Source organism: Gobio gobio, assembly GCF_949357685.1.
Source record: "Gobio gobio genome assembly, chromosome: 9".
Classification (NCBI taxonomy): Eukaryota; Metazoa; Chordata; class Actinopteri; order Cypriniformes; family Gobionidae; genus Gobio; species Gobio gobio.
In genome coordinates this window covers 6,866,126-6,886,125 of record NC_137115.1, presented here as the reverse complement: position 1 = coordinate 6,886,125, position 20,000 = coordinate 6,866,126, and the positions used below count along the sequence as shown (strand labels likewise).

Genomic DNA, 20,000 nt, shown 5'->3' with positions numbered 1-20,000 from the left:
TGGCACACTTCATATGCACTTTCGGTCTTGTGGACTTAAAATTAGGGATGCACCGAATCCAGGATTCGAGTTCGAATTCGGCCGAATATTGGGCTTTTTGGCGGGGTTCGGTTTCTGCCAAACCACACTCTAAAAAAAAAAAGGTTCTATATTGCACCAAAAATGGTTCTTGGCTCGTAATCATAGGGGAACCTTTTTTAGTGCTATATAACACCAATTTTGGTGCTTCAGTGGTTCTTCAGCGGTTCTTCAGAGGTTCTTCAGCGGTTTTTCAGAGGTTCTTCACCGGTTCTTTGACTAAGGTGCTATATAGCATCTCTGAAGAACCGCTGAAGAACCACTGAAGCACCAAAATTGGTGCTATATAGCACAAAAAAAGGTTCCCCTATGATTACGAGCCTTTTTTTTTAGAGTGCATATTATTTTTTTCCACCGAACCGAACCCTAGGCTTGCACCACGCATAATGACGCTGCCGTTATTACGGGAAGGTGTTTACTAGGTGGACCGTTGAATGCAGGCTGTGAGAAAGTGAAAATGGAACTTGTGAACAGAAAACATGTTGTTTGGCAGTACTTTCAGTCAAAAGAAGGCGATTCAAGTCGAGCTACATGTTCAATTTGCAATGCCGATTTGTCTCGTGGTGGCAAGGACCCTAAATAACAGCCGCTGTTTTAAAAACATTTGCATATGAAACAGCCGAAAGAATACGAGTTGTGCATGAGGGAATCTACAGACTGCAGCCAAAATGCAGCAACTTCAGGTACGACAAAGGAAGGACAGTCATCCTGGCATAATGTTGCCTATTCTTAATTCAAATTAAATTAAATTAAAACTGCTGTGGATTTTGTTTACTTCCTTAATGTGTTTACTGTGATAATGGACTGAGGATGGGAGTAGGATTCGGTATCCGGTTTCGGATTCGGCAGAATCTTAACCAGTGGATTCGGTATTCAGCCGAACGCCAAAAATCTGGATTCGGTGCATACCTACTTATGGCTGCCGCGTGCGTGTGTCCAAAAAAACTCACACTCACTCACACACACACGCGCACGAAAATGGCACGCGTTAATTTGTGTGTGTGATTTGTAGATTGTATGCACAAAAATACTCAGTATTTTCATATTTTGGCCAATTTCCCATTAATTTCCTAAGGGGGTCATTTTTGACGAGACGGTCCTGAGTGTGACTATTTTTTTTACGACCACTTAGACTTTTCAAATCCTGTCCCCAATTTTTTGGGGTGTTCATATACCAAGTACCCAAGTAATAAAGTTACCAAGTTTCGGACCATTCCAATGAAGCTACTATTTTTAACATTTTTTATTTAAAAAAATTCGGAAATGACTGAAGAGCCCCAGAGGGTTAAATGATGCTTTTACGCCTGTCAGTGTGCACACTCACATTGGTGCCCTTTGTTTAGTCACGAGGCGTTAAACGTCGGCGATAAACACGTGCGAAAATCGTCCCGGTGTGAACAAGCCTTAAGAGTGAATGTGTGCACAATTTAAAATACAATATTATTTGTAAATAGTTTAAATTGATTACTTCATTAGACCAAGAACGTCTTTCTTCCCTTAATTCCCTTTTAATCCTTTAATTCCTTTTTTATTTAATAATAAATACCCCCCCCCCCTCTTTTTCAACTGTGAACCAGCTTATTACACTAATAAGTGCACAAAGAAATGCAAGCCACGTGTGCATGTTTAGAAAAATTTGGCTTCACTTGTATAGTACATGTGTGATGATAACATTTGCGTCACAGGCAATCCTAGTTTGTGTTTAAAAATGGAAGTATACTTCACAAACATCGCTGATCGGTATCAAAGGCCCTGAATGCTGCCATTACACAATTTGCTATAGGCCTATAATTTGTTTAGCTAAGGATCATTTTGTTTTCAGTGAGCGTGCAAAAGCACAGCAATCCCACCGGGCAGTTGTCACCAGAAGTGCCGTCTTCATAGCGCAATCCCTTTGAACGTTATTTGCAATCCCACTGGAGAACACAACAGTCCCATCGGACACCTCTTATCAGAGCGGGGTGATATCAGTGGATAGACGGATCTGGCTGCACAGCTGGTGCAGTCACACTTCACAGACAATGATGTCTGAGCACGCAACACACAGGAGGCAGTTGCCATGACAACCAGTTGGAGGGAGTGAAGGGAGAGACACGGCTCTGAGCGGAAGCAAACGAGATCCTCACCTGGTACACACAGGCACCTATAACTAGTGCCGACGCTGCGGCAGATGCCGTGAGCACATGGGTTGAGGGCGCAGAAGTCCACCAGCTGGGCACAGGTGGGTCCGGTGTAGCCTGCAGGACATGTGCAACTGTAGCCCAAACCAGAGCCCTGTGGGGAGCAGCTGGCATTATTATGGCAGGGCCCGGAAGCACAAGGATCAATCTTCTGCTCGCACATGGCACCCTGATACCCTAACAAAGAGAAAGAGAGAGAGGGGAAGAGACTAATGTGTGCACTACACATAAACAGACCAGTTTGAATCTGATACAGTCAATTGCATATAAATAATTTAGCCTTCAACATAAATAACTACAATCACAGCTAGAGAAAATGTCAAAAAAGAATGTGAGAGATCATCTTCTATTTAAAGATGCGGAACCCGTGAGAATATGGGATGATTTTACACTCAAAATGATTAATACATGCACGCACAATTATCCATGAACTTGATACATGTTGTAGATGTGTTTTACGATCCACAAACAAATGCCTTTTAACCCGTGTGTGCAAAATACAGAATTACATGAATGTGCAGAGATTTGTACAAATAGAGTCATTTTTGTGAATGCAAATGCATTAGTATATCATCATTTGTGCGTGCAAAAAAGATGATGCGCATTTGTGGATCATGTGACGCATCCATTTATTGGCGTCTTTTCTGAGTCGATCTCATTTGAATAATTTGGATTTTGAGACTTTCGGCAGATACTGCCATCTAGTGGCCGCAGGTTTTCTACAGCTGGGTGTGTGTGGATCTTGCAAGACCAAACCGGTGAAATGAAAGTCTCCAAATCCAAATTAATCAAATTGGATCGACTTGAATGCATGCGCGTCACCGGATCCACAAATGCACATCTTATTCGTTGCATGCACAAATTGTGACCTACATTAACACAAAATCGAAGTTTTGTATTCACAACTATGTCTCTTTTTGTATAAATCTCTGCACATTCATGTAATTCTGTATTTTGCACACACGAGTTAAAAGGCATTTGTTTGTGGATCGTAAAACACATCTACAACCTGTATCAAGTTCATGGATAATTGTGCATGCATGTATTAATCATTTTGAGTCTAAAATCATCCCATATGAGAACAGCTGAGATCGTATTTGACAGATGTTGTTAAAGTAGTCTTGATGAAATGGAAGAAGCAACATATATTTTCTTCCGTATTGTGACGTACGGCCGAGTGTAAGGGATTATCGGAAAAAAAGAAAAACTGTAGGGTGGGACTTGGTTTTATGCATCAGTTGTTGATTGGATGTTGAGATGTGGGCGTGGCGCTCAAAAGTGAAGACAGATCAGTGTGAGCGTGCGGGGGAGGGTTTAAGCGTCTAAGGGCAAGATTTACTAAACAGGGCAAATTAGCGTGAGAGCGCAATCCCATAAAAGAGGAAAGTTCTGTGTGTGAACTATTGATGACACGCAAATTAAAGAACACAGACACAGCCGGATAATTTCCATAATGACTAACACAATCAACCAAGAGTAGTGCAAATTAGCGTCTGGATTAAAGGAATACGCCACTTTTTTAGAAAATAGGCTCATTTTCCAACTCCCCTAGAGTTAAACAGTTGAGTTTTACCGTTTTCGAATCCATTCAGCCGATCTCCGGGTCTGGCGGTAGCACTTTAAGCATAGCTTAGCATAGATCATTGAATCTGATTAGACCGTTAGCATCTCGCTCAAAAAAATGACCAAAAAAGTTTCGATATTTTTTCCTATTTAAAACTTGACTCTTCTGTAGTTACATTGTGTCCTAAGACCGACGGAAAATGAAAAGTTGTGATTTTCTAGACCGATATGGCTAGGAACTACACTCTCATTCCTGCGTAATAATCAAGGAACTTTCAAAAATTGTGCTTACAATGGAAATCTGTGAAAAAGAAAGTCTATTTTTGCTAAATCCTTTTTTTCCCCATATCCTATTTTTTTCCCATAGCAACTTAACTTGTATTGAACCTGGAACAATCCATTCAACTACATTAGTAAGCTAATAGGTTCGGTCACACTTTAGTTAAGGGTCCAATTCTCACTATTAACTATTAACTACGACTTTTGCCTCCATAAACTCCTAATTACTGCTTATTAATCGTTAGAAAGGTAGTTGTTAAGTTTAGGTATTGCGTAGGGTTAAGGGATATAGAATATGATCATGCAGAATAATTCATCTGTGCTTCATAAGTACAAATAAACAGCCAATATACTGGTAATTTGCATGCTAATAAGCAACTATAATAATTGGAATAATAAGTAGCTTTTACAGCATTTATTAATCTTGGTTAATGTTAATTTTACACGGAAGAAGGGTATATGTATGTTGCGTATGTGTTTGTGTTTTTGTGCATTTGAAGTCTCGTCTCAGTAACATGCACGCACCAGCAGATTACAAGCTTCGCTGCTATGATCCCCCCAATAAATGTCAATCACACACAGAGCAATAGAGCTCAGTGTGCTGATCCGCCCACCAGTTCCCCTTACGGAAGAGCTTTCCTGCATTATCTTAATGAAACTCTCGCAGCCTGACTGAGACAACATGAATGTGCTTCACTGCCAGTATTGAGAAATGAAAATGCTGTCATTATTTATTCATACTTGTGTCATTCCAAAACCCGTATGCTCTTATTTTTTTGTGGAAACTATGACAATGATTGCGAAACTCAAGCAAATGCCATTAAGCTTTTGACACATAATTTCAGAACTGAAACCTTGTTAGTCCAAAACAGCTTTTATTGTTACCAAACCCAGATAGTGACTCATTGTGGAAGACCGCCTCTGCAGAAGAAGATCAACGCCTACTTCACCATTGCAACTTTGGCCCCGCCCACTGGTGTGTTAGTGAGATGATAAGGAATGAAGAGCCATACAGGATTACTGGACTAAAAATAACATTACCTGCTTCCATAGGATCCTAATTTTAGGACTGTGCTTATTTATTTTCAACAATGTGAATGTCTCAGTTGAGCATTATTTATTTGTATCCGGTACATTTCTCTGTGGATTTTTTGGTAAATCAGTCGCAATTTCGGCGCAGGCTTTGCAAATAGACTTTTATGATATGAACTCGACAGTAATGCGACAACATGTGAGTAACCGGGTTCATTCTAATGCTTGATCTGTGACCAGTGATTTCTGATAGGGGTGAATTCAGGGTGATTGGGACACTTTTTCAAAGTCATCTCAATGGCAAAAAGTGTCCCAATCACCCTGAATTCACCCCTATGTAATGATTCATGTACAGTCAGGTGTTCTTTGTCTAAGTGTCAGTAAATCAAACCAGTGACTAAACGGACAACTTTACATAGTTTCTCTTAGTAGGATAAAAATAATCAGTTATTTAAACTGTGATTAAATTATACATAGAAAGCGATCAAAGAACACTCCCGTTGCAATCACTGGAGCTGTCAATCCAACAGCATGAGTTTATCAGTGACTGAGTTCTGGACTCGCGGCAAAACTCCCATAACAATCAACGAATCTCTTATTTACGTTGTGTTTGCACTGTTAGTTATGATGAAAGCATTCGTGAGAGTGCAGAAATCCAGTTGCAATGACGAGATCACAGCATTCATGGACTCAACATGTCTGTGATCGGCTACAATGATCATCACTGCAACCTTTCATGCCACGATCGAAATATAATGCCATAGATCTGAATATAACAACACTTTTCACGATTAGTTCACCTTGAGAGCTGTAATAGTAAAAACATGCTAAAAGTTTTTCTAGAGAGTTCCACATGTAATGCTTAGCTATTTTATATGCAAAGACGTTAGCCAATCACAGCAGTGGACGTTTACACTGAAGTCTCACAGGAGACACGCCCCTTAAAACGGCTAGGGCTAAAATCAGGGTAGGAAAAATGCCTGATGTAAAAATCACACTAACATTATACACCGATCTGGCATAACATTATGACCTAATATTGTGTTGGTCCTCCTTTTGCTGCCAAAACAGCCCTGACCCGTCGAGACATGGACTCTACTAGACCCCTGAAGGTGTGCTGTGGTATCATGCACCAAGATGTTAGCAGCAAATCCTTTAAGTCCTGTATGTTGCGAGGTGGGACCGCCATGGATCTGACTTGTTTGTTCAGCACATCCCACAGATGCCCAATTGGATTGAGATCTGGGGAATTTGGAGGCCAAGTCAACACCTCAAACTCATTGTTGAGCTCCTCAAACCATTCCTGAAACATTTTTGCTCTGTGGCAGGGCACATTATCTGCTGAAAGAGCCACAGCCACCAGGGAATACAGTTTCCGTGAAAGGGTGTACATGGTCTGCAACAATGCTTAGGTAGGTGGTACATGTCAAAGTAACATCCACATGGATGGCAGGACCCAAGGTTTTCCAGAAGAACATTGCCCAAAGCATCACTGCCTCCACCGGCTTCCCATAGTGCATCCTGGTGCCATGTGTTCCCCAGGTTGGCGACGCACACGCACCCGGCAATCCACGTAATGTAAAAGAAAATGTGATTCATCAGACCAGGCCACCTTCTTCCATTGCTCCGTGGTCCAGTTCTGATGCTCACGTGCCACTGTTAGCGCTCTCAGCAATGGAGACAGGTCAGCATGGGCACCCTGACTGGTCTGTGGCTATTCCGCCCCATACGCAACAAACTGTGATGCACTGTGTATTCTGACACCTTTCTATCAGAACCAGCATTAACTTGAGCAATTTGAGCTCCAGTAGCTCGTCTGTTTGATCGGACCACACGGGCCAGCCTTCGCTCCCCACGTGCATCAATGAGCCTCGGCCGCCCATGACCCTGTGGCCGGTTCTCCACTGTTCCTTCCTTGGAGCACTTTTGATAGAGACTGACCACTGCAGACCGGGAACACCCCACAAGAGCTGCAGTTCTGGAGATGCTCTGACCCAGTCGTCTAGCATCACAATTTGGCCCTTGTCAGACTCGCTCAAATCCTTACGCTTGCCCAATTTTTCTGCTTCTAATATTAACTTTGAGGACAAAATGTTCACTTGCTGCCTAATATATCCCACCCACTAAGAAGAAGAGATAATCAGTGTTAGTCACTTTACCTCATAATGTTATGCCTGATCGGTGTAAGTGCAACACAGGAAACATTATAAAACAATACCCTTTAATTTTTCTAAAGTCAAATGTAGGATCAAATCAAATATGACACCTTTTGACGAATAATGTTAGTTTGAACATGAGAAAATGTTCTCATGACAAAACTTCAAAGAAATCAAACATCACTAAACTTGGCAACATATTAAATTTAAGAGCTTCAGCCAAATTGAAGATTTTCAGAAAATAATGACATATATTAGTCTGTTTCTTATACAATTTTGTTGTATGGATTGAAACCTTGCATGAGTAATTTGGACTAGTTTTACGGTACATTTATAGCAATTCATGAATGCACACACTAAAACTGTTTTTGTGTGATAAACTGCGTTGTGAAGATTTAAAAAAAATTATAATAATAATCCTGATGTGTTCCACTGAAAAAAATAAAAGCATGCAGGTTTGAAACGAAATGTAAATGATTACTAAATTACATCATTCTCATGTGCCTTCCCTTGTTTCAAATGGTGCTACTTTGGAAGTAATGACAGATACTTATTGTTAGATTCCAGCCGAATGCATTGCTGCATGCGGTTGATGGAGAAAAAGCTATTAACTGCCTCACCGTTGAAATATTCAAATACGTATCCTGAGCTGTACTACACTAATTAAAAATGTGCTAATAGTGCCACTTTCCTTATTGTTTCAGCGTTCCTTGCGTTTTAAATGGTGCCAGTTTATGCACCACAAAATGTATATTTCAGCCTACGAGTGCTTTTCTGCCTCCAAAGTTCAAGGGACTCCTATTAAATTTCCATTCCTAACTGTTTTTAGTGGTTCTTTGGGAAGCAGAAGTGGTTGTATCTGCTGACTGAGAGTGTGCCCTGGTTAGAGAGAGCCATCGCTGAAGGTACGGTACGTGTCCTCCTGAGAGAGGGGGCGGAGCTGTGCCGTGCTTCGCCATTAATTGGAAGAAAAAAAGAGAGTTTAAAATAAGCAGCTCTCTGACACACTTAGAGAGAGCGAGAGGAGTAGGAACAGAAATAGAGCTCGAATCAGGACGATTCAAGCTTAACACATACATACACTTCCACACATACACACCAAGCAGAACAGAGCGGGTCAGACATGATTTCATGAGATGAGGCTTTTAATAAGTACCTTCAGCACAATAACAGTGAGGCCCTTCGAGGCTGCTGGAGCAAGTGGCTCCGTTCCTGCAGGGTCCAGAAACACAGTGATCCACCAGCGACTGACAACGTTCTCCTTCAAAACCTGAAACACACACACACACACACACACACACACACACACACACACACACACACACACACAATGGGTTCAGTGTTTTATGGGGACTTTCCATACACACAATGATTTTTACACTGTACAAATTGTATATTCTATCCCCTGACCCTAAACCTACCCATCACACAAAACGTTCTGCATTTTTACATTTTCAAAAAACATCCTTCTGTATAAGCAGTTTTCCTCATGGCAACCAAAAAATGTCCACACAACATCAAAGATTTCAGGTTTCACCATACCAGTGCCGGCGCTGTGGTGGGGCATTCGAGGGCCGTGCCCCCCCCCCCTAGCGGTCATTGATGCCCCTCCTACCACAGGCCATGGCGTGTGGCCCAAAAAATATCCCTTTTGGTTATTCTTTTAATAACAGTATCCGCGTTTCCATTACAGATTTGTGCAAAAACTTTTGCGATAATTTTCTAAATTTCAATAAAAAACTATTGCGAAATGACTTTCCATTAAACGATGTTATGCGACTAAAACTTTTTTTTTTCCTCTCGCAATAAGTCATTCCAAATATTATGCCACAGATGTTGGTAGGTTTATGTATTCCAGCCACCGCGTCGGACACATTAAAGGATTAGTTCACTTTCAAATAAACTTTTGCTTATAATTTACTCACCCCCTTGTCATCCAAGATATCCATGTCTTTCTGTCTTCAGTCAAAAAGAAATGAAGATTTTTGGTGAAAAGATTTCAGGATATTTCTCCATAAAATGGAAGTCAATAAACCCCATACGGTTCAAGTGAGAAGTTCAGTACAGCTTCAAAAGGGCTTTAAACCACATCAAACGGTACCAGACGATCAATAAGGGTCTTATCTAGCGAAACGATCAGTCATTTAAAAAAAAAAAAATAAAGTTGACATTTTATAAGCACAAATGCTTGCCTTGCTCTGTTCAGTGATGCGCGCTCGTGATGTCACGTAAAATGCAATTACGCTGAAAAGGTCACGCTAGACGCAGGCGCAAAGACGTTTGAATATGTGGATACGGTCCTCCTTCCGCTCATTTGTAAACACTAGGTGTTGCTCAATGTCAAGGATGCTTCCTCTGCAGGACTGGTCCTTCCAAGTCACTTCCTTCAGAGGCTACGCAAGGCTCCTCTTTAGCATTCGGCGAACACGTAAATGGAACAGGCTAGCAAGTGCAGGTCAGCCTCATTACGTCAGTGAAAAGGTCCGTTAGCCATCAATAACGTAATTTGTATAATATCAATACGATAGTAATTTGTTCATTTAAAAGTTAAACTTTACTTATATTTACTACGGTTATAACAAATGTTTGGTAACGTAAATACTTACACTTGAAAGCATATTGCCCCGTTAACGCTCCGACTCCGCCAACGTCCGCTATTTTGTATTTTTTGAACAAGATAGCAAAGTTGCGTGCATAGGATTGTGGGTGATTTGAAAACGCTAAGAGCGCGAAAGGCGTTTCTCAATGTCAAGGAAGGATCCTCGGAAGCCAGAATTCCGAGGATGCTACGTCATCGACGTCCGTCGAAGGGCTGTTCCAATGTCGAGGATCCTCGGCATTTCAACCAAGGTCTGAGTCCTTCGTTCGAAAAATATGCCATATACAGGAAAAGATGCTTACGAGTAGACTTTGCGCACTCAGCGTTCTCAAATCACCCACAATCCTATGTGCACAGCTTTGCTATCTTGTTCAAAAAATACAAAATATCGGACGTTGGCGGGGCAATATGCTTTCAAGTGTAAGTATTTACGTTACCAAACATTTGTAAAGTTTAACTTTTAAATGCCAGTACAAATTACAACCGGATTGATATTATACAAATTACGTTATTGATGGCTAATGGACCTTTTTACTGACGTAATGAGGCTGACGTGCACTTGCTAGCCTGTTCCATTTAAGTTAGGTGTTCTCCGAATGCTAAAGAGGAGCCTCGCGTAGCCTCTGAAGGAAGTGACTTGGAAGGATCAGTCCTGCAGAGGAAGGATCCTTGACATTGAGAAACACCTGAAGTCTACTTGTATGCATCCTTTCCATATGGTATATTTTTCGAACGAAGGACTCAGACCTTGGTTGAAATTCCGAGGATCCTCGACATTGGAACAGCCCTTCGACGGACGTCGATGACGTAGCATCCTCGGAATTCTGGCTTCCGAGGATCCTTCCTTGACATTGAGAAACGCCTACGGTCCTCCTTCCGCTCATTTGTAAACACTGACTCGGTACTTCCACCAGCGTCTAGCATGACCTTTTCAACGTAATTGTGTATTACATGACGTGACGAGCGTCCATCACTGAACAGAGCAAGGCGAGCATTTGTTCTTATAAAACTTAAACTTTATTTATTTAAAAAAAAAAAAAAACGATCGTCAAAATCTTCATTTCTTTTCGACTGAAGACAGAAAGACATGGATATCTTGGATGACAAGGGGGTGAGTAAATTATAAGCAAAAGTTTATTTGAAAGTGAACTAATCCTTTAAGGTTGTAAGGAAAGCACTTATAGCCACTTGAGCGGCACGTATGAGGTGTTTGTGTGTTTCTCCCTCATATCTGCTTCAAGGTCTTGATCAATTGTGGCATTTCTTAGTTTAGAATCCAGTATTCCTGTAATTCTGTTGTCTTTTATGAGTTTAATAACGAACACGTTGTCTTCTGTCTGCGTCGGAATGATCGATACAGTGACGCGCATCTGCCACATCATAGGCTATATATTATTTTTTCCACTATTTTTTCTTTTCAATTTTGTTGTAATAACGAGATATGTCATTAAAATAAACTGTGAAGTTTGGATTTTCCCCTTAGGCATAGTGTAACAACTTAAAATAGCCTACTCCGTCATTTATGGTATTGTATATGCAATGTGTTGTAGAATATTTGAGTTTATTTATTATAAGTTGTGTATTTGTTTATTATTATTATAACTAGGCTATGAGCATATTTATTTAGAACAGTTAATTAGGCTACCGTTCCCCTGTCGGGTAGTCACCGCGAGAGAAGGGTGAAATGTTTAATTTGCATGGTGGTTGGCTAACTCAAAGTTGTTGTTTTTTTTACCACTTCGTTATTTTGGCTCGGAATTTCGTTTGTTGGAAATATGAAGTTAATTTTGAAATGCTTTTTAAATGAAAAACTTTGCGTTTAATAAACAAAATATTTTGAAGACAGCGTTTGGAGTGGAGTGCAAAATAATCTGTTCCCTGAGTCCACGGCCTTTGTTGGTGTTGTGAGTGTACACAAATAAAAGTAGACAGTTTATAGTTATAATTATGTATTGCACTTATCTGTATGGCTAAAAATAACGGAGTGCGAGTTGTTTCCGCTGTCATAAAGGAAAAAATGTGCGGGCGCTTTTGTCGGACAGAGGGTCTATTTAGTTTTATAGTTAGGCTATGTTTAAATAATAGCATATAACATTAATTTTTAATTAACTAATTGTCTGTATTTTTAATAAATAAGAAGCAAACCAAGATCATCGGGAATGGATTGACATGCGCCTACGTTTTCCCGTTTCCTTAACATATTTATGCAATAATTATGACCAATTTTTTCCCAATGAATATAATAAAAAATGTATATATATATATACATTTACGGTTGTAAAAAAAAATAGTCACACTCAGGACCTTCGGGTCAAAAATGACCCCCCATAGGAAATTAATGGGAAATTTGTTTTTTTTGTGCATACAATCTACAAATCAGCCAGGATGCAGAAAAAAAGGACTCAACAGTGAAGGGGTGAATCTCTAAAACATCAAGAGTGCAAAACAGAGAAAAAAACTCACACACACACACACACACACACACACACGCACACACGCACACACAAATTAACGCGTGCCATTCCAAAAGCTAATTGTGTTTGTGTGTGTGTGTGTTTTTTTCTCTGTTTTGCACTCTTGATGTTTTAGAGATTCACCCCTTCACTGTTGAGTCCTTTTTTTCTGCATCCTGGCTGATTTGTAGATTGTATGCACAAAAAAACTCTGTATTTTCATATTTTTGCCAATTTCCCATTCATTTTCTATGGGGGGGTCATTTTTGACCCGAAGGTCCTGAGTGTGACTATTTTTTTTACGACCACTTAGACTTTTCAAATCCTGTCCCCAATTGTTTTGGGTGTTCATATACCAAGTACCAATAAAGTCACCAAGTTTCTGACCATTCCGATGAAGCTACGATTTTTTACATTTTTTATTTTAAAATATTTGGGTCAGAAATGACCAGAGCCCCACAAATGATGCGTAATATAATTAAATATGCACTAATTTGCATACATTCAATTTGCCGAAACCTCAGAGTATGAATGGGAAGTTTCAGCTCAAAATACCCCACAGATAATTTTTTACAGCATGTTCAAATTGCCACTTTTGGGGGGTGAGCGAAAACGCGCCGTTTTTGTGTGTATAAAAAAATAATGACGACTGCTATGTTCATTCTTAGATCCAACAACAAAACACTCCAATTCCTTAGGAGGTATTCTTGTCTACACCTGCTCAGGTGTCGAAAAAATGGTGTACTGTGTACGCTCAGGGCGGGGTCTATGCTGAAACGGCAGTGTCTGTCAACAGTCGTGGGAAGGGCCTGAGCAAAGTGTAAAGCACCGGGTGGATTTATATCATTATAGGGTGATTGTGTTCACACACTGACAACACACATTTATGTGCAAACTATATATTGCATAATAGGTGCCCTTTAAAGGGATAGTTCACCAAAAAATGAAAATTATCCCATGATTTACTCACCCTCAAGTCATCCTAGGTGTGTATGACATTCTTCTTCAAGAAATCGGAGTTATATTAAAAAGTCCTGGTTAATCCATGCTTTATAATGGCAGTAATTGTTGTTCTGTTTTTGAAGTACGCATCTTGAATTGCGAGAAGGAACTTTCAACACTTTTCCACGGAAGGCGATCTGCTGGAACTTTACTTGATAAAGTTTTAAATATGGATATTTTTCTTACACAACCGCATCGATTTGCTTCAGAAGGCTTTTATTAACCTCCCAGAGCCGTATGAGGCAGTTATTTGATGGACAGATGCATTTTTTATGGACTTCAAAAACAGAGCAACATTCACTGCCATTATAAAGCTTGGAAGAGCCAGGACTTTTTTAACATAACTCCGTCTGAAAGAAGAATGTCATATACACCTAGGATGACTTGAGGGTGAGTAAATCATGGGCTAATTTTCATTTTTGGGTGAACTATCCCTTTAAGGCTAAAAGTAGCTCCTAACTTGCCGATTTAGGAGAAACTCTGTGTGCCAGTCCTAAATTTTAGCTTTAAGAGTATTTCACAAAACATTTTAACACTAAAACCAGCTCCTAAATCTGTGAAAAGTTAGGAGTAGTCAAGAGGACACTCCTAAGTTCCTAAAAACCAAATCACAAACAATTGCTGGCAATCCGCCACAGCAATCTGCCCAAAGACATTCATTGAGACAATAGGCGATAGAGCCTTGGGTGGTGAGCCTTTTCTTCATAAATGCAATAAATAGTTTGATTTCTAGATTTGAATCTGCAATGACATAACATAAAGGTTAATTTATGTACAGGCAAAATGCATTGAGTGATGGAGAAAAAAACATTGTGGTCAAGTTGAAAATAATGTCCCATCATCTGCGTGCCTTGTGGGCAGCTCGGGTGAGCCGAGTTCGAGGTCCGGTTTCCTATCCAGTTCCCCCTTTCTCTCTCCCTATCATAATAAAAAGGCAAAAATGCCCAAAAAAAGTGCTGTCCGAGGGGATTGAGGGCTCAGAGCTCGGAATTGAGCTCAAACCCGGAGTACTCCTCCATATCCCCGGCTGGGAATAGGAAACAGCCGAGAGTGAGGAGTCGGGGAGGGATGCAGAAAACTGTCGAGGTGTATGTATGCCTCCACTCAAGCTGCTTAAGTAGACCATTTGAATTTGCTCTTCCTGAATTGTTTATAAAACATTATTTTTCGCTTTAATTTTGCAATCTCTTGAGATGCAGGTAAGAGCCTGACAATTAGCTGAACATATACTTGTTTAAAGGGGACCTATTATGCAAAATTCACTTTTATAAGGTTTGAACACAGATGTGTGTCCACAGTGTGTGTAAACAACCAGCCTATAAATGGTAAAAATCCACCCAGTACTTTTTTTTACAATCCCCAACAATCATTATCAATCTCTCATAACGCGCCGTTTCATATTTCCTCCTACTCCTCCGTAAGAGTAGGGAAACACCGCCCATGACTGTTGATGATCTGCCCTTTTAGCATAGACACACCCTTGGGTGAGAAGCACAGAGACTCCATTTCCTACATTATATTATATTACGGCGTCAAAAATATTACAAATGTTCTGTTATTGGATTTACCAAGAACATACAAGTCTCATAGACTCCTGGGATCCAAGCCACTGAGGACACCGTGGTTGAATTTCATTTTTGAAGGAAATGTGCCGAAGAATGTTGGTAAAATTGTATATATTTGCACAAATCATTTTATGCATGACTGCTTCACCAACGAGGGTCAGTACAATGCTGGATTTGCAAAAAGTTGTTTCTGAAGGATGAGTCAATACCAACGCTTTGTGCTCTAACTTCATAACTTCGTAACGTTCTTCGTACCTCGCTTAATACATCTGAGAAGATTTGACAGATCCCAGATCTTTTAATCATGATAATGATGTCTGGGTAATTTGGTTCGTCAAACGAATTTGCGGATTGGATTCAAATAGCTGGATTAAATGATCTGAGATCACTGCGCGTTCTTGTTTTCCCTGAAGAGGGCAGATGCATCGATACTCGAAACCACGATAAGTAATGCAGCGATTGGCTGGCGTCAATACAGCAACGTAATGACATCATATAATTAAAAAAGCCACCTGCCAAAAAACTTGGCAAATGACACAAAAATCCCCCACGAATATCTGAACCTTTATAAGGAAACAGCTAAACGACCAAACCAACATAAAAGTTATAATAGATCAATGATAAATGTTTTTTTTTTTTAAACATGATTACCAATTATTTATATTCACGATTTTATACAGTATTTGTACACCCTTTAATTAAATTTTTAATTCAGTTTGAAGCAGATTTGTAACGTGACAGTATTAAAGTTACTTTAGGGTCAAGATCAAATTCTCTGCATCTCCTGCGCTGCATCAAGCCATCCCATAATATCCGTCATCACTTAAATTAATGCACGGCTCAGATTAACTGTACAACATGTGTGTAAACCTCCAATAAAATGATAAAGTAATTATTCCATCACAAATAAATCGCTCAATCAAGTGGCTGTGTCTATAGTATTATACACAACATTATAATATTATATACATTCTCATATACATATACAATTTAACATTTGTATATTATTATTTTTTTAAATTATTATTATTGCCCCTGGTTCAGTAATGAACTCTTGTAATAAAGTAGCAGTGGCTGGGACAGATTTTAAGTATCACCTCAAGATGCAATCTAATCCTGTTTAATTTACATGAAATAAGCCGCTCCCGAGCAGGTTTAAGCTTACGGACCTGTTGCTATGACAGCAAGTCCAGGATGAGCGTCGAAGAACCAAACAATCCAAGATCATGCCAAATCATCAGCAATCAAATCAGCTAATTGAGTTAGCGAGGTACAAAGACCGGACCCCAGAACAAGTAAGGATGGCACTTCACATTTTGTGAATGTTTGCAAATTTCCTTTTTGAATGAGCTTTCCTGAATGCTGTCCAGCGTAATTCATAAACGCACATTTATTATGCATTGTCAGGTGACTGACTTTTTTTACATTCCCACACGAGCACCTATACAACAATTTATAAATTTACATGACGGTACATGCTAGTCGATGAGTTGACTCCACAACATCTAACGTGACATAAATATATCCACTAACCATTCAGAGACGACCAGGTGCAGTCTAAAAGTGTCAACCTCTTCCTGAGTCTCTCATCTGTCTGACTCCGGTTCAAACATGTAAGGCCGCACTCCACAACTGGTTATTTCAGACATTTTGGCTGAGTGAGATTTGCATGTTTTGTTGTTGACGGAGTAGCCGAAGCTTGTGTAAAGGATCCACCCTCTTCTGGAAAGGGGGCGGGGAGCAGCAGCTCATTTGCATTTAAAGGGACACACAAAAATGGCACGTTTTTGCCAAGCGGCAACCTCCCGCAGTTTCTCTTGAAGCCAATACGGAAGTGACTTAAACTGCAATTCCTCGACTGGCCACTAGGGGCTCCAGAAGGGGGCAGAATCTCATTGAGCCCCATGTTGAAATTGTGGTTTTGGTCTATACGGCTAATTTTGCCCTTCATGACAACTGTGAGGGGGGGAATTTTTTTTAATAACTAATCCGTTTACATTATATAAAGCCTTAAAGTCCTGCATAATTAAGGGCATGGCCACTTTGAGTGACAGGTGGATAGCCATTTATCTGCTGTCTGTTAGTCATCACGTCACCTCAGCTCCGCCCACGTCCGGCCTCTTTGCCCATTTTCTATTATCCGGGAGTGACGCGCGATGACATGCTGACAAGATGGCAACGGCCAACTCGACCCTACTTCACGCTTCAGAACGGCTCTTCAGAATCCCATGGGTGACGTCAAGGACACTACATCCATATTTTTTTTACAGTTTATGGTTTTTGCTCACACCCAAACAGGGGTAAATTTGACAAGCTATAATAACTGATCTGGGGGGTATTTTCAGCTGAAACTTCATAGACACATTCTGGGGACACCAGAGATTTATATTACATCTTGTGAAAAGGGGCATAATATGTATAATATCTAGCATCCCCCAGACCGCCTGCTGTATTCAACTTACGCAGAAAGTGCTTTTTTTGTAAGTTGAAAACAGAAGGCGATCTGCAGGAAGCTAGATATTTTACTTTTAAAAGTTTTAAATATGGATATTTTTCTAACACAAACTCATCGATTCGCTTCAGAAGGCTTTTATTAACCCCCCGGAGCCGTGTGGATTACTCTTATAGTGGATTGATGCACTTTTTTGAGCTTCAAATTTTGGGCTGCCATTATAAAGCTTGGATTAGCCAGGACATTTTTAAACATAACTCTGATTGTATTCGTCTGAAAGAAGAATGTCACATACACCTAGGATGACTTGAGGGTGAGTAAATCATGGGCTAATTTAATTTTTTGGGGTAAACTATCCCTTTAAGACTTCTCTCTTTTCCTTAGTAAAAGTTGGTCTCAGTAGCTTTGTGAATAGGTTTTCTTATACCTAATAACTTTTCCTGCTATTTAGGCGAACTCTTAGTGGTAAGATAAAATGTTTTGTGAATACAGCCCCTGAACATTGGATAAAACCTGGTCCAAAATTATTTGTATATTTCTTTTATCACTATATAAATCAGAAAATACTGTCAACAGTCAGAATTATTTTTTTTTTGAATAAAGAATAAAACTGTAAAGTCTGGTATACAGTGTATACGTGCTACTGAAGTGGAGATTTCTGACTCAATGCAGGAGAAAAACTCATTTTGAGAAAATAGCATTTTAAGATACAGCATGTTTTGTAATTGAAATCAGGCTTAAATAAATTAAGTCCAAAGTGCATTTTGGATTGTTTTCTTCCTACTAGTTACAACCCTTTATAAATCTCAAAATTGAATTTGTATGAAATTGTGTGACAACATTCCTGTATTGCCTTAAAAAACGCATTCAATGTTAATGCATCATATAAATGCACACATTTGTTTTTAGTGGGAATTCTATCCCTAAAACTAACCTAAAACTAATATATATATTAAACTGTTTTCCTCATTAAAATGTTGGTGATTTCAGGTTTTACTATCTTTTTGGGGACATTTGGTCCTCATAATGTAGACAAAACCTCACAAATGGCAAACAAAAAAAAAAAACATAAAAACCTTCACAAAACCTTTCCTTCACATTAAAACAGTTGGGGGAAAAATTCTTCAACAAAGCTTTCAATTATAAACCAGCTAGATTCAGTCGGCCAAAGCAGGCTGTTTGCTTTTCTTACAACACAGCTAATTAACATCTTTTATGTGTTCTCCATAATCCTCTTACAAAAAAGGACAGAGCAGTAAACAGTGTTTGTTTGTGTACTTGCGTGCTTCCTCTAGACCTTAATAGATATGCCTTGCAATCAGCATGTCCATGACAACATGTCTTAAAATAACTTAAATAACAGGATCAAAATAAACTTCATTTACATGATCAAAGGCATTTGATCATCCCTGGCCTTCAACGTCTCTTGCTCACGCTTATTTTGTTCTTCATCTCCCATTTACTTCCCCTGCCCCATCTTTCCATTTAAAGCAGAGCATTAAAGCTTAAATGTCTGCGCTCTGCTCAAGGTTCACCTCCGTTATTCTCTGTTATGCACATGTAAACAGACATTCAAGACGGCACATGCATATACTGTATACACAATTCATAAGGACATCGCTTCTTGTTAGATTCATGTTGTGTAAATACTCTGCTCAGTCAGAACTATTTCATGTTAATATGTTGAATGTCTTCGAAGGAATAACTAGGGAAATTGCACTTTACAGCAACACTAATAACAATATAACAAATACAAAATACTGTTTGTTTTAACTTGTGTCTATTCATCAAAGAATAGGGAAAAATTGCATTGGAATTTCTGAAGGATCATGTGACACTGAAGACTCGAGTAATGATGCTGAAAATTCAGCTTTGATCACAATAATTAAAATACATTTTACAATATATTCAAATAGAAAATGGGGATTTTAAACTGTAATAATATTTTACAATTTTACTGTATTTTGATCAAATAAATGCAGCATTTGTGAGCATAATAGACCGACCCCAAACTTTTCATATATATATATTATAATTTAAATTTGCATTAGAAAGAGAAGTATATAGACAGTGAAAGCATGATGTTTTAATTGTGTGTTTATGGGAATTTTTGACCATTCTTCTAAAAGCGCATTTGTGAGCTCAGGCACTGATGATGAGAAGGCCTGGAGAGTCTCCGCACTAATTCATCCCAAAGGTGTTCTATCAGGTTGAGGTCAGGACTCTGTGCAGGCCAGTCAAGTTCCTCCACACCAAACTCGCTCATCCATGCCTTTATGGGCCGACGCTTTGTGCACTGGTCAGTCATGTTGGAACCGGAAGGGGCCGTCCCCAAACTCTTCCCACAAAGTTTGAAGCATGAAATTGTCCAAAATGTATTGGTATGCTGAAGCATGAAGAGTTCTATTCACTAGAACTAAGTGGCCAAGCCCAACCCATTAAAAAAAACACACACCATAATCCCCCCTCCACCAAACTTTACACTTGGCACAATGCAGTCAGGCAAGTTCCGTTCTCCGGCCAAACCCAGACTCGTCCACCGGCTTGCCAGACAGAGAAGCGTGATTGGTCACTCCAGAGAATATGTCTCCACTGCTCTAGAGTCCAGTGGTGGCGTGCTTTACCCCACTGCATCCGACAC

The 20,000-nt window shown here is 39.7% G+C and overlaps 1 protein-coding gene across 1 annotated transcript in view; it reads right to left on the bottom strand.

The window, feature by feature from the left end:
• dner (delta/notch-like EGF repeat containing) overlaps nt 1–20,000 on the bottom strand; it is a 65,401-nt gene that overhangs the window by 14,483 nt on the left and 30,918 nt on the right. The window contains exons 7-8 of the mRNA XM_079825214.1: nt 8,445–8,558; nt 2,205–2,435 (exon numbers count right to left, since the gene is read on the bottom strand). Coding sequence (XP_079681340.1) covers nt 2,205–2,435; nt 8,445–8,558 — 345 coding nt within the window. The remainder of the gene's footprint in view (nt 1–2,204; nt 2,436–8,444; nt 8,559–20,000) is intronic.